This window comes from Daucus carota, chromosome 4 (genome assembly GCF_001625215.2).
Source record: "Daucus carota subsp. sativus chromosome 4, DH1 v3.0, whole genome shotgun sequence".
Taxonomy (NCBI): Eukaryota; Viridiplantae; Streptophyta; class Magnoliopsida; order Apiales; family Apiaceae; genus Daucus; species Daucus carota.
The window spans coordinates 32,592,603-32,605,799 of record NC_030384.2 but is presented as its reverse complement, the minus strand read 5'-3'; the positions used below and the strand labels follow the sequence as shown (position 1 = coordinate 32,605,799).

The following is a 13,197-nucleotide window of genomic DNA, read 5'->3' as shown; positions in this document are numbered from 1 at the left end:
GGAAATGGAATTTTTGCAATAAGTATGTTAAAATGTGAAAAATATTTACGAATTTCCCTAGATTTTAATTTTTGAGATGTATCTTTCTGTTTTTATTCTTTTTCTATTAGTGAGATTAAATATTAATTATCTCTTACTAGTAATATGAATTACCTTGTTCCTTTTTATCGACAAGAAATTATTAAAATATTTTAAAATATGTCTTCTAATATAATATAAAAAACCTATTTGATAAGATTCCTTAGATCAATAGGATGTTGAATTGTAATAATTTCATAACTTCTTTTGCTAAAGAACTTCGTTAACAGTCAGAGATCGGTGGTGATCGATAAAGGAAAAGAGAGAAAGAAAGAGATGGTGATAAGAGATTATATTATATTATATATTTTAAATATAAAATAATTATAAAATTATATGATAATGATTAAAACTCCAAGCCAAACATTTTGAAACCATATATTGAAATATAATCTTTGTTGCTGTTACTAACAACCCTAACCGTCATTAATTCTGATATAATACACACGCACAACGATATATATATATATTTTATCTCTTTTTCTGGTGAGACAAAAATTTCAACGGAATTTCAGCGAGCATTAGATTCGTAATATACCATGCTTTGCACAAAATCTCGCTGATATTTATTTTCAACGAATTATGATTTTTTTTAAAGAAAAAATTAGTTGATTTTCTTGGTGATTTCAAGTTGTATACAGTGATTATGTAAATAAAACGTAGTTTATATTTAAAGAGGATAATGACAGTGGTTGCAAGTAAGATTAACTATTAGTGTTGGTTGTGTGGTGATGGTGAGGATTTTTTTTGGTTTGTGAAGGTTTTGATTTTAATTTCATAATTATATATGATGGGGATAATATATAGATGGTGGCCAATTGGTGGTTGAATATGGTGGAAAAGTTGTTGATTTTGATAGTAATGTGGCAATAATGCTAACTTGATTGTTCAGATATTCGTACGACATTGATAATTTTGGTTAAATGTGTGGTAATTTTAATGTTCATATTAGTGATTGTTGTTAGTCGTCGGGTTGATAAACACCGTAAATAGGTGATCATCCGATGTAAGTGGGTATGTCGAGATTTTACGATTGAAATGAATGAATGGCAGTATAAGATATGCAAGTAAATGATTGAGATTAGATCTTACATCTTATAATAATTAAATAAATGATTTGGATTATATCTCATATGTTATATTAGCGAAATCTCAATGAAACACGATTTTACATATGCCAATGTATTTGAACATTTACGAAGTCTAGATATACACAAACAATTATATATAATATAATTTAAATTTAAAATTTAATAAGAAATAAACACATGAAAGGTACACATTCCTAGCATTATTTTATCCTTGGAAAATGAAATCAAATTCTCATTTCTTGTAAAATAAAAAAGAAGGGATACAATCAGATTTACGACGAAATCTAAAAATCGATCACTGGTCTAATTTGAGTACTTCACCAAGATAGACCTCAATAGGAAAATGAAGAGCAACAGCAGGAAACTAATTAATAACTTTTATTTTTGAAATTTAATTTTATAAAAGTATATAGAATCATTTAAAACAATAATCTATACTAATATGTTTTAATTATATTAATAAATTCTACATTTAATAAATTATAAATATCAAAATATTTATACAAATACATAAATTAAAATTAAAAATTTATTTTAATTTAAAAATAATATTTTATTTAAAAATAATAATTTTTTAACCAAACCAAGCCACCACTGCTACCACAATTCACAATCACAGTTACTGTCATTTTTTACAAAAATTACTAAAAATTACCATCATCCAAACAACATGAAACTCACCTAATTTTGTCACACGCATTGTAAACATCCCCACTATTCCCTTAAGGCTTAAATCGCCAACTAAAAACTTTACCAAACAAAACTCTTCTCCCCACCACCCGAAAATGACGAAAACACCCCTGTCTATCGCCGCCGTGCTCCTCCTCCTTCTCGCCCTCCTCTCCCCCACCACCGCCGAGATCAAAAACCTGAAAATCATCTCCGATGCCCGACCCATGATCCTCTTCGAGAAATTCGGGTTCACCCACACCGGCTTCGTATCCGTGTCCGTCTCCTCCGTCTCCGTCGCCTCCACCCTCTCCCAACCCGACCCGTCTCGTCTCGGATTCTTCTTATTATCCGAAGAATCCCTAATTCAAGTCCTCTTAGAGCTCCAACAAAACCCTAATTTCTGCGTGGTCGATTCACACTACATCAATCTCCTCTTCACGTTCCGCGATCTCTCGCCGCCGCCTCACTCGTCGTTCAACAAGTCGTATCCGGTGACTTCCCCCAATGAGTACAGCTTGTTTTTCGCCAATTGCGCGCCGGAGAGCCAGGTCACCATGGAGGTGCGCACGGAGGTTTATAATTACGATAACGGAGGGACTACGAAGGATTATTTGCCTGCAGGTTTGACTCAGTTACCGGCAATGTATTTCATGTTTTCTCTTGTTTATATCGGTTTTCTCGTGGTCTGGGCGTTTAGTTGTTACAATAATAAGCGATCCGTGCATCGTATTCATCTGTTGATGGCGGGATTACTTGTGATGAAAGCGTTGAACTTGATTTGTGCTGCGGAGGATAAGCATTATGTGAAAGTCACCGGGACGCCTCACGGTTGGGATGTTTTGTTTTATATTTTTCAGTTTATCAGGGTTGTGTTGTTGTTTACGGTAATTGTGTTGGTTGGGACGGGGTGGTCGTTTTTGAAGCCGTTTTTGCAAGAGAAGGAGAAGAAGGTTTTGATGATTGTGATTCCGCTTCAGGTTTTGGCTAATTTGGCTTCGGTTGTGATTGGGGAGACTGGGCCGTTTATTAAGGATTGGGTTACGTGGAATCAGGTGTTTTTATTGGTTGATATTGTGTGTTGCTGCGCTATTATATTTCCTATTGTGTGGTCGATTAGGTCATTGAGGGAGACGTCAAAGACTGATGGAAAGGCGGCAAGGAATTTGGCAAAGCTGACGCTATTTAGGCAATTTTATATTGTGGTGATTGGGTACTTGTACTTTACAAGGATTGTTGTATTTGCGCTTAGAACTATTGCGGCGTATAAGTACCAGTGGGTATCGAATGCGGCTGAGGAACTTGCGAGTCTTGCTTTCTATTTGGTGATGTTTTATATGTTTAGGCCAGTTGAGAAGAATGAGTACTTTGTTCTTGACAATGAGGAAGAAGAAGCAGCAGAAATGGCTCTCCGTGATGAAGAGTTTGAGCTTTGATCTTTTAAGTTAGGTGGCTTAGCATCTGGATGCTCCTCCATCTTCCTTCCACACGTCCTCTTGGTAACACACTGTGAATTGTTTGCCAATCTATTGTAGCTAATGAACAATTTACATTTTTTTTCCCTTTCTTTCCCTCTTTGTTAGTGTCACAAGAACTTCTGTATGAATGTAATGTGTAATAGTCAGTATCTTTTCAAATTTCAATTAATCTTCCAATTTTTAACATAAATAGCTGTTTCTAGAACTTGTTTGTTAAGTTCTTTTTTGTTAATCGCTATTTATTGTTTCGGTGTAATTCTTTTTTCAGTTATGTGAAAAATTTATCTTGCAATTTTTAAAGGAGTTGCTTTTAATACCTCTCTGCTCCCTATTCTATTTCATATTAAAAGTATCCATAAGATCTCTTACTCGCTCTATGTTCCCACGTTTGGTGTCTTGATACGGCTGTTATCATTATATCTGTCAAATGGATCCACAAAGCAGTACTATTTGGAGGTTGGCTTGAAAAGAATCTGAAGACGCTTGTAGGATCCGTGTATCTTGTTACTGACAATAGGTAAAAGTAATCCTTTATACAGTTGATAAGTTTATATTGTTTTATTCTACTAATTGCTTTTTTAATTTTTTGGACAAGAATGATGGTTAGTAATAGTCTGATGCTGTGTATGATCTTACAAAATTCTGAACCTTATAGATAGTCAAAATGTCAAATTATATGGGAGCTGCATAACTAAATAAATTAAATTGTGTATGTACTATGAGTGGTTCCTGCCAGGAAAGGTTATGGAATATGGACTCATGATCATCTTCTTTTAATTTAAAGTTTTGTACGTATTATAAATCAAGATGGTGGAAGTGCCAGGGGAGGCTGTGTCATTTTAAGATTTGTATAATTTGTATCTTTGATAATTCAAGTTGCTTTAGCAGTGTTCGAGTGTGTTGCATTCGTACACAGCCCTAAGGAAGCCAGAATCACAGACAAGAATGAATAACGCGTGCATGTTGCGTAAACCTTGTGTTGGCTTCATCACATAGACCAAGCAATGCAATTATTATATTGAACTTATGATAAATTGTTGGTTCCATTCTAACCCCTAGAATGTATATTAGATATAAAAAGAAAATTCAGGGTTCATTTTGTGAACAAATTTTTTGCCTTGAGATCCGAGTCATTTATAGAGCTTGAGATATGCAAGTAAGAAACAGGATTGAATGTGGAAAAAATTCTTAAAACAGCACTAGAAGTGGAAAGGAGTAGAATTGTCAGAATCTAAAGTTGTAAACCACTCACAGAGTCTTCTCTAGATTCTTGACCATTTTATGTACTCTGTTACTGTTAGTTACTCTCTGCATGTGTTATGGAGTTGATCGCTTGGTCTTGGATATCTTCTTGCTTTTATGTGACACACGGCACATCTTGATGGTTCTTGATTTTCGGGTAACATTAGTTATGACATATTTTGAGCTGAGGAAGTATTTCTAGTTCTTTGTCTGTAAATCAGTGCTAAAATGATGTCTTTTTTCTCTTTTGCTTCCTGGTGTAGTTTGAAGTAATTTGATCTGATAGCACTCTCTACTGACATGCATCTATCTGTTCTGTACAACGCTATGCTGTTTGTTGTGTAGAAGACATACATAATTGTGTTAGTTTGGAGGGCATTACTTCCCATTCCCAGTTTACCAGTGTAAGACTACATTGTCACTTGATCGACCTCAACAACTAGGAACCTTCCGGCTGCTATCAATTTTGTATTCTGTTTTTTTTGTGGAATGAATTGTTTTATATCTAGAAAACAAATGTGCTACCATAATACAGGACTCGGGAGTATTGGCAAAAGAGATCCAGTCCTGACTCATGTTCCAACAAACTAAATTAATTAACCAGCTGGGTAAAGTTACTTGGAAAAGAAAAGAACACTCTATTCACAATGAGATCAAATTAGTTGGAAAATCTTCTAATTATTGAACTAGATGGGATTTCCTAACTTAAAAAGAAAGGAGAGGAACACTTTAATTGCAGTCTGGAAAATTTTTAAGGACCACCCAAATTATCAACTTTATCATATCCTTTTCCATTGATCATGATAGCTCTCTAGTTTGACCTCACTATTCTCTTCTGTTCTGAAACACATTGGCCAATATATCATCTACCTTCTTCAATAATCCAAGCCTGTCGGCAACACTCATAAATAGAAATGAAGAAACAAATACGGATAATACACCTTTTTTCACCAAAAACAAATTATGGATCCTATTCATTACATATATGAAGCAGAACTCCATTAACCAGTAATTACCGAACTTTTACTGCATCACCTCAAACGAGCCATCAAATTTTATGAGAGACAATATGAAGAAGATATTAAGAACATTTTAAGGAACACGAAAACAGGGTTTGAGCTATTTAACCACCACTTCTATGTTGGTAGTGCAAGTCAATAGTCGCCGGAAAATGTTGCAAATGGTGGCGCATGAAAACGCTCTAGGTCTCTTTTTGCCTCCAACACTACCCTTCGTCAATTTATCAGGTCTGCGCCCTGAAATCCCTACGTTGTCTCTCACTTTCCCCAAACACTTCTTCGTCTTCCTTGGCGCGCTCTCTTTTTTTGAAAATGTGTAGCTTCTGAGGTACATTTGTCTGCATGAAACACCGTCCACCACTCTGGCCCGTGAGTGATGAGGGTATCGCCGCCCTTGATCAGTCTCACACATCTTCACTGTCTTAACAAACTCTGCTTCCGATTCAGGCCTCTTGTAGGGGTTGATGAACGTGTCTCTCACCGGAACTCTAGTGTCATTCACACAATTTGATATGCAACCCGAACTCATCTCTACTTGAAAGTAGCTCTCCAGTTGGTTAGATTGGAGTAGATTTTGTATGGTGATGGCCGATGGGTATTTAAAAATAACAGATTGAAAAAAGAGAGAGGCTTAGATTGCAAGAAAAGATAGTAACAGAATAACAGAGATAAATCAAGTGCGGGTCTCTTCCTCATGATGGCATCTGGTGTGATGCATAATATTTCATCATTAACAAACATTGTTTCTGCATTTTTTTTAGTGTGTCATCTAAATTGCAAAGTTTATTGCATGTTTAGTAGCTAGTGTTTCTTATGCATTCAATCATGACCGTGTCTGTGGTTTCAGCATGCTAACTGGATTTCTTTAAACCTGACATCCCCTTGGCTGAAGGGCTTAATTTTTTTTATTTTTTCTCATATTTTTCGGTTCATATTAAAACATTAACAACGAATTAATTGAAACTCAGTACAACTGGTGGTGTTTATAAGCAACTTATAAATCGAAAGAATGTATAATTTTTAGAGTATATAGGAAACTATAATTTTTGGATTATCACCGAAAGTATTCCGGTCAAATGGATGAGAACATATTGTTCGTACTTTATATTGGGCCTTTCAGCGACAACATGCAAGAACATTTAGCAGGCTTTAGAGTTTGGACCCATGGGCTCATTTATGTGTTGCCCAATAACATGGCCTTTTTTGTTCAAGGCTCGTGGTCGTGGCTTTCATGTGAACTAGCTTTATAACCCGTGCAAGGCACGGGCATGCTTTAAATACGTTGTGTCGTTTTTGAACTCAGTTTTAAAGAACAATGTCACAGTAGTTATAGCCATCATCATAAGCAGAAATATTTTTACAAGTGTACATTGTTGGTCACAAAAATGTCACAATCAATATTACCAATATCTTTAAAAGTTAACACATAATTAGACAAAGAAATCTGCCAAAAAAAAAATAGAATACTGGAAACTCACTTCGCACAACTTAAATATGTAAACAAATGAGTTTCTCTCCGCAAGCCAAATTTCTCTTTGCAGTCAAGACTTTCATAATTTCCGTCTTGTTAATATCATATCTTTGGGTGGTAAAAGCAGCAAGATGGCTTTTAACTCTGTCAAATGAGGTTGCAAGACCATTCTCAACATGTTTCCCGACATAAAAAGATGGGGCAGCCTCAGCAAATTCTTGGGATGCTATAAACCTGTCAGGCTAGTCTTTGTATAGCCAGTACTGTTTCTGATCTTTCTTCGATGTCGCCTGCACCACAGTTGTACAAGGTATATCAAATTCTATACTAAGTTACAACCTGAGCAAGCAGCTGAACAACCTTAAGGGTGGGATCTAGCTTTCTAGCCAAAGCAAGCATGATCAGCGTGGTCTTTCCTGTACTCGGTGGGCTAAAAGCAATGCAATCCTATGAAACATCACTGGAAAGATCAAAAAAAAATATTAATGGATATATAAACTTCCAAACAAGGGAGAACAATATGACTGTCATGCTCAGGACTAACCTGCAAGGCCGGAGGGTTCCACTAACATTGTCAGGAATTGTTAGTTTCTTCTTGTTATCCGGTAGTAAATGGATTGTGTTTAGCAGTCCCTAGCGAAACCAAAAAAGAAAGAACTTACATAACTAATTGAACGAATAAAAGTAATATTGCGTCCACAAAAAAAAAAAAGAGATGGAAAGACAAATGAGGTCACTGTGGATATCTATGTGTGTGTGTTCTTACTTTAACAATACTAAAATAAAGTTGATAAAAGAAGGCAAAACTCTGCTCCCTACAAAAGCATATGCTTCAACATTCAAATTATCGAATCTGACTTCAATTGTTGGTAGCTCAACTTCAACCCTAAATTAATTGAATCACAAACAATTGCATAACCAAAGTTGATTGCCAGCAAAAACAGTAACAAATATTTAGCAATCGAAAAACATTGGGAAAAAACAATTCAAGTACCCCATCCCCGCAGCAAGGTTATGAGTTCGAATATTACATATATTGAAGAATTGAGATATTATATAAATCCTCCCTCCGTCCATTTCTCGTGGTTTAGAGTTTAATTGACACGACTAAATAAAATGTTGTGTACAATATAAATGACGCCAAAAAAAAGTGTAATGAAAATATTACCTATCAAACCGATCTCTGAGCTTCAACAAGAACTTCTCATTATCCTTAACGACGGTAAAACTGTCAAGCCCTTCATCAGTGGTTAGTAACGTCCACTGTATGCCAAAATAGACTTGATAGATATTTAAGGAGAACAAAATACACAATTAAATATTATTGTGTAGACTCCTTTCCTTTTCTAAATAAAGATGACATGATAAAAACAATTGAGTAACTAAAAAAAATATAAATCAAATAACGAACAAGAAGTTGAGTACATATTTTTCATCTTCCCCGTGATCTTACGTCACCAGCATAGAGCTTCTGAGAAGCACTCGTCACAAATTTTCGTTTTGCCCCTAGCAATCTGTTGTTTGCATCTAGAAAAATTCGAGGCCAGTGATGCACTTTTTTTTCCTTGACAACTTATTCATAGCGTTCCCTCTCTTGCTGATTATTGCAGAAAGATGAATCATGATATAAAGTGAGTAATGATTTCCATAATAGAAATAGTAGTCCAATCACATTTATTCCTAAATGGAACAAAATCAGGTAACAAAAAGAAGAGGATACACATACAGGTCCGAGGTACCTGATGTGCTGTTGGCGAAGCTTTGATCTTGATACGCTGTTGGTGAAACTTGGAGCTGGGGCATTTTGGAAGATCAACATGCTTGCCATCCCTAAAATTTAACCTGAGAATTTATGAACCACAGGTGCACCTCCCTTAACTTTGTAATCATTTCATAATAGATGCAGATCACAATGATCAATAATTTATAGATTATGACCAGCCTTTGAGGGGAAAAAATGAAAAACTCGCAGCAAACTTTTATAGGAAATGCATTGGTGTCATCTTTATCTAGGAATCCGAAAGCCACAAAGCTCAAAATCTGCAACTCAGCTGAAAAAGAAAAAGTAACCAGTAAAAAAATGGTTGGCCAGCATCAGCTTTACACCACTCTTCATAATACAGATGCAAGTTATGATACAAATATACCAGCAAGGAATCAGCTCTAAAAACGTAAATCCAAAATTGCGCACCTTGAAAACGACAGAGTTTTGAAACGAAGTGGGTGATGAATATTTTTGTTTTATATTTTCAGAGTTTTCAGAGACTGAAGTTTAGAGAAAAATACCTGAAATTATTGAAATTTGGTAATAAAATATTAATTTTTCGTTATAATAAGATTTATTGCAAATATTATTATTATTATTATTTGCAGTTTTGGTAATCATGGAACTTATAGTGATCCAGGGCATTATGTATGTTCTATAATTGCTTGGGAAATTTAGTGGAACCTATATGCAGGTGTGCATGTTGTTATCCTCTTCTTTTCATTTATTTGTAAAACATGTCAACTTATGTTTAAATCATTAGTAACAAGGAATAGGATGGCAACTTTTCAAACTCGAAATATCCGGAGTTTCGTGTATCATTATATTAAGTTAGCAGTTCTCCCGATACTGATGATATTGAAATATTTAGGACAACTATAACTATTACTCCCTCTGTCCCATCCAATTCTTATCATTTGAAATGAAGTACTCGGCACGCATCTTAAGGCTCATAAATAATATAGTTTCATAACATGTTTTTTAAATTTTCTTTTTCTGAATAAAAATTTAAACATTAAACTTTTATTCGGAAAAAGAAAATTTTAAAAATAAGTTATGGAACCATATTTTTCATGAGCCTTAAAATGCGTGTCGAGCAGTCCCCTCCAAACGATAAGAATTGGAGGGGACGGAGGGAGTATAAAAGTAGGAAAACATCTCTGCGCAGATATCTGGAAGTCAGAAATAAAAAATTAGTTCTGTGCTTCTAATCCTATTCACATGAATTGTGGGGTTTTCACTAAAAAATAGATCTGGTATATATTTGAAAAACAAAACCCACAGAATCCCTCAAAGCTGTCATATACATAATCTTCCGATATGCATGCTTGTTGCAGTGTCTGTTTACTGTCATATTTATTTATTATAACCACTATATATAATAAACCGTGAATAGAAAATAACATGACAATTCCAGCTAGATTAAGCAGTTAACTCTCTCAACAGCTTTGGTCTGCATTTAGACAGATGGTCCACACTTACATTTTTTCCATGGTCTTGTGCTGTGTCATGTGTGTGCACTAAAAATGCATGCATGTATGAAGCCTGAAGAATTGTTTTAGCACAGACAAATAGATGGCACCAGTGTTGCACGGATGTGTATCGGAACCAGGAATCCGAGATAGACGGATTTATATTTATTATCACTATTTTTCTTTTTCTTTTTTCATCTCAAATTAAGTCCGAAACATTACATAGGCTAGTCACTCTGGTTCTGCCGTAAAAACTTAGTGCACACCATCGGACGAGAATCGGTGCGTATATATAGGTTTCCTTAAGGAACAATTTTGATTTGCAAGGACCACAGCTAACACATAGAGGAGAATATTTTGAGGAAAAGGGCAGCTTAATATATATGTGCATGGTGAAATGTTGCGGAGGTTCTCTTAAAGTTGGGAGGTTCAATTATTTCATGCAATCAAACATACAAGGACAAATTGAGGAGAGGGAAAGAGACAAACCAGAAGCCTTTTCTTGTTGCTTGCATTCAGCGGCCCTTGAAATTGTGGAGTGTGCGCTAAATTATACTTGCCTCCGTTTTAAATAACTCTTCCAACTTCTTATAACTCTTTCAGGAAAACCTCTTAAAAATATTCCAGCATTTTTACATATAGATTTTTTATAAGCTACAAGCAACCCCTTGCGCTTCGCTCCATCTTAGCCATTAATAACACTGCCAGGAACAACAGTTAAATTCAGCTTGTGAGCAGCCTCAATTCTTTGATCATCAAAGTTGAAATTTATATATTTTACCTTTTCATTTCTATTAAATGTCATCCAGAGACTTAACTTTTTTCGTTAAATGAATTGTTGACTTGCAGATGTATTTGTTAGTTTCAGAATTAATTTGGTATGCTAATCTATACCAAATCTACAGGTATTGACACGTGCAAGGGTGCCTAAGTGAAGATTATGGACCCTGTGGCTGGTACTTTTTGTGATATATGTCTGAACAACTTATTGGCTGTTAAAAATACAAAGCTCCTCTGAGATTATGCACTAAGAGACGAAAGACCGCGACAATTGGCTTTTATCATAAAACATTGGGCAAAATCAAGAGGAGTCAATGACGCTCACCAGGGGACATTGTCTAGCTATGCGTAAGGTGCCTTATTTTACAGATAGTTGTAGTTGAGTTCTTTGCCCATCTCAATAGTTGTTTGCTAATAATTATATCATTGTACAGACACGTCCTAATGTGTATTAATTTCTTACAGCAACGTAATCCTGCTATACTTCCATGCTTGCAGGTGTGTGTTTTCACTGTTCTTTTATAATTATAAGAATGCATTTAACAAAATCTACAACTCAGCTGAAAATCTAAAACTAACCAGTAAAAAAATGGTTGGCCAGCTCAGCTTTACACCACTCTTCATAATACAGATGGAACCTATGATATAAATATACCAGCAAGGAATCAGCAAGGAGTGGAATAGACAACCAATGTGGTTTAAAATATTGTAAAAGTAAGGGAAAAACTAAAGAAAACAATAAGATTACAGCTTCAATCCAATGCTGAAGAGCCAATTCCTGTGCTCTGACATCTATGGACCAACCCTGACCGACCTACACAGAGCTGGAACACACAATTAGAACAACACAATTCTTGTGATTTGGCATCTCAGTGATCTTCTTACAGAATTAGAAAAACCCACACAAGAAATAGATACCTTGCAGCAGTTGTCTCACTTGGAGAAATCGAATAGAGCACTCCTACTACGATGAACGATCCGTCCATGAAAATTCAGTTCCCACCAGCTACATCATTTACAATCAGAAAAACGAAATTGAATAATAACAGAACAATCATAAAAACCCATTTATAGCCACCATACCGAACACAGTTTGAAAGAAATTGAGAATGAACCGAGAAGGCAGGGGCGGTTTGGGGAGGGGAGGAGATGGATTCTAGGCTTTTTTAGGTGGAGCATGCTCTCAGTCACAACACACCTGAGAAGGATTCCTCCGACCGTCATGTACCGTGCTTCACCAGTAACAAAAAATCGAAGATGATGAAGGGGCGAACCATTTTGATTACAATATATCTGAAAAGGTCTGGGGTAAAGGAGTAGGCGATTAATAAGGAGTGGCGAGGGAAGGTGAAGGGGATAACAGATGTTCAACGGAGTATTAACGGATGAATAAAATGGCTCACGGACGTTTATAAAAGTGCTTGTTGTAGTATTATATATATAACTAGCATAAAAGCCCGTGCGAGGCACGGGTCTCTAGTTTTTGCAGTGTTTTAAATAATATTCATGTGTCATCATATTGTTCTCGTACGAGTTTTGAGTTTGTATTGTGTTTTAAATAATATCCGTGTGTCATCATATTGTTTCGAGCGTAACTATTACGTTTTATTTTTTGACAAAATATGCAAATATGAAAAATGTAATATTTGCACCCTAATAGCATTAATAGTAATAATAAGTACTATTTTCTCCATCCCATTTTATATGACCCTTATTTCTTTTTGGGACATCTCTAAAATAATGAACTTATCATACTTACTATTTTTAAATACTATTTTTCACTATTACATCCACTACTTCTCTATTTTATACTCTTTTTTATTAAAGGCTTATTGACCTTTTAGCCCTCAAAGTATGGGTGGAAATTCCGATGCGGCCTCGAAGTTTAAAAACGTACCTTTCGACCCTCAAAGTATCTTTGTCGTACCTTTTAGCCCTTTTTAAAAATACCGGTATAAATCGGGGGATAAACTTGACAATTCATATTCGGTGAAATTTGGGCGTACCTTTTAACTCTTAAAGTATACAGCTCGTTCCTTTTAACCCCTAAAAAATACATTAAAATTCATTATGTTCTTTTTAACCCTTAATGTTTAATGCCCCTTTTAACCCTCACGTGTGAAATGTCAACT

At 35.3% G+C, this 13,197-nt stretch overlaps 1 protein-coding gene and 1 long non-coding RNA gene across 7 annotated transcripts; one reads left to right on the top strand and one right to left on the bottom strand.

Annotated features, from left to right (window-relative positions):
• Positions 1 to 1,866: 1,866 nt before the first annotated feature.
• LOC108219486 (protein CANDIDATE G-PROTEIN COUPLED RECEPTOR 7) lies at positions 1,867 to 3,616 on the top strand. Its single transcript, XM_017392960.2, has one exon. The coding sequence runs from the start codon at positions 1,955 to 1,957 to the stop codon at positions 3,272 to 3,274; it is 1,320 nt and encodes a 439-aa protein (XP_017248449.1). The 5' UTR covers positions 1,867 to 1,954; the 3' UTR covers positions 3,275 to 3,616.
• Positions 3,617 to 6,895: 3,279 nt separating this feature from the next.
• On the bottom strand, positions 6,896 to 12,467 carry LOC108219305 (uncharacterized). 6 transcript variants are annotated; one of them, XR_010291468.1, is made up of 11 exons: positions 12,149 to 12,467; positions 11,984 to 12,071; positions 11,814 to 11,889; positions 11,645 to 11,703; positions 10,775 to 10,986; positions 8,788 to 9,099; positions 8,474 to 8,645; positions 8,217 to 8,311; positions 7,593 to 7,681; positions 7,409 to 7,508; positions 6,896 to 7,338 (listed from the first exon to the last, which is right to left on the bottom strand). It is a non-coding gene; the product is annotated as an uncharacterized LOC108219305 (long non-coding RNA). The 6 variants fall into 6 exon arrangements; XR_001806576.2 differs by having other exon boundaries at positions 8,217 to 8,645; positions 8,775 to 9,099; XR_001806574.2 differs by having other exon boundaries at positions 8,217 to 8,645.
• Between the last annotated feature and the right edge of the window lie 730 nt (positions 12,468 to 13,197).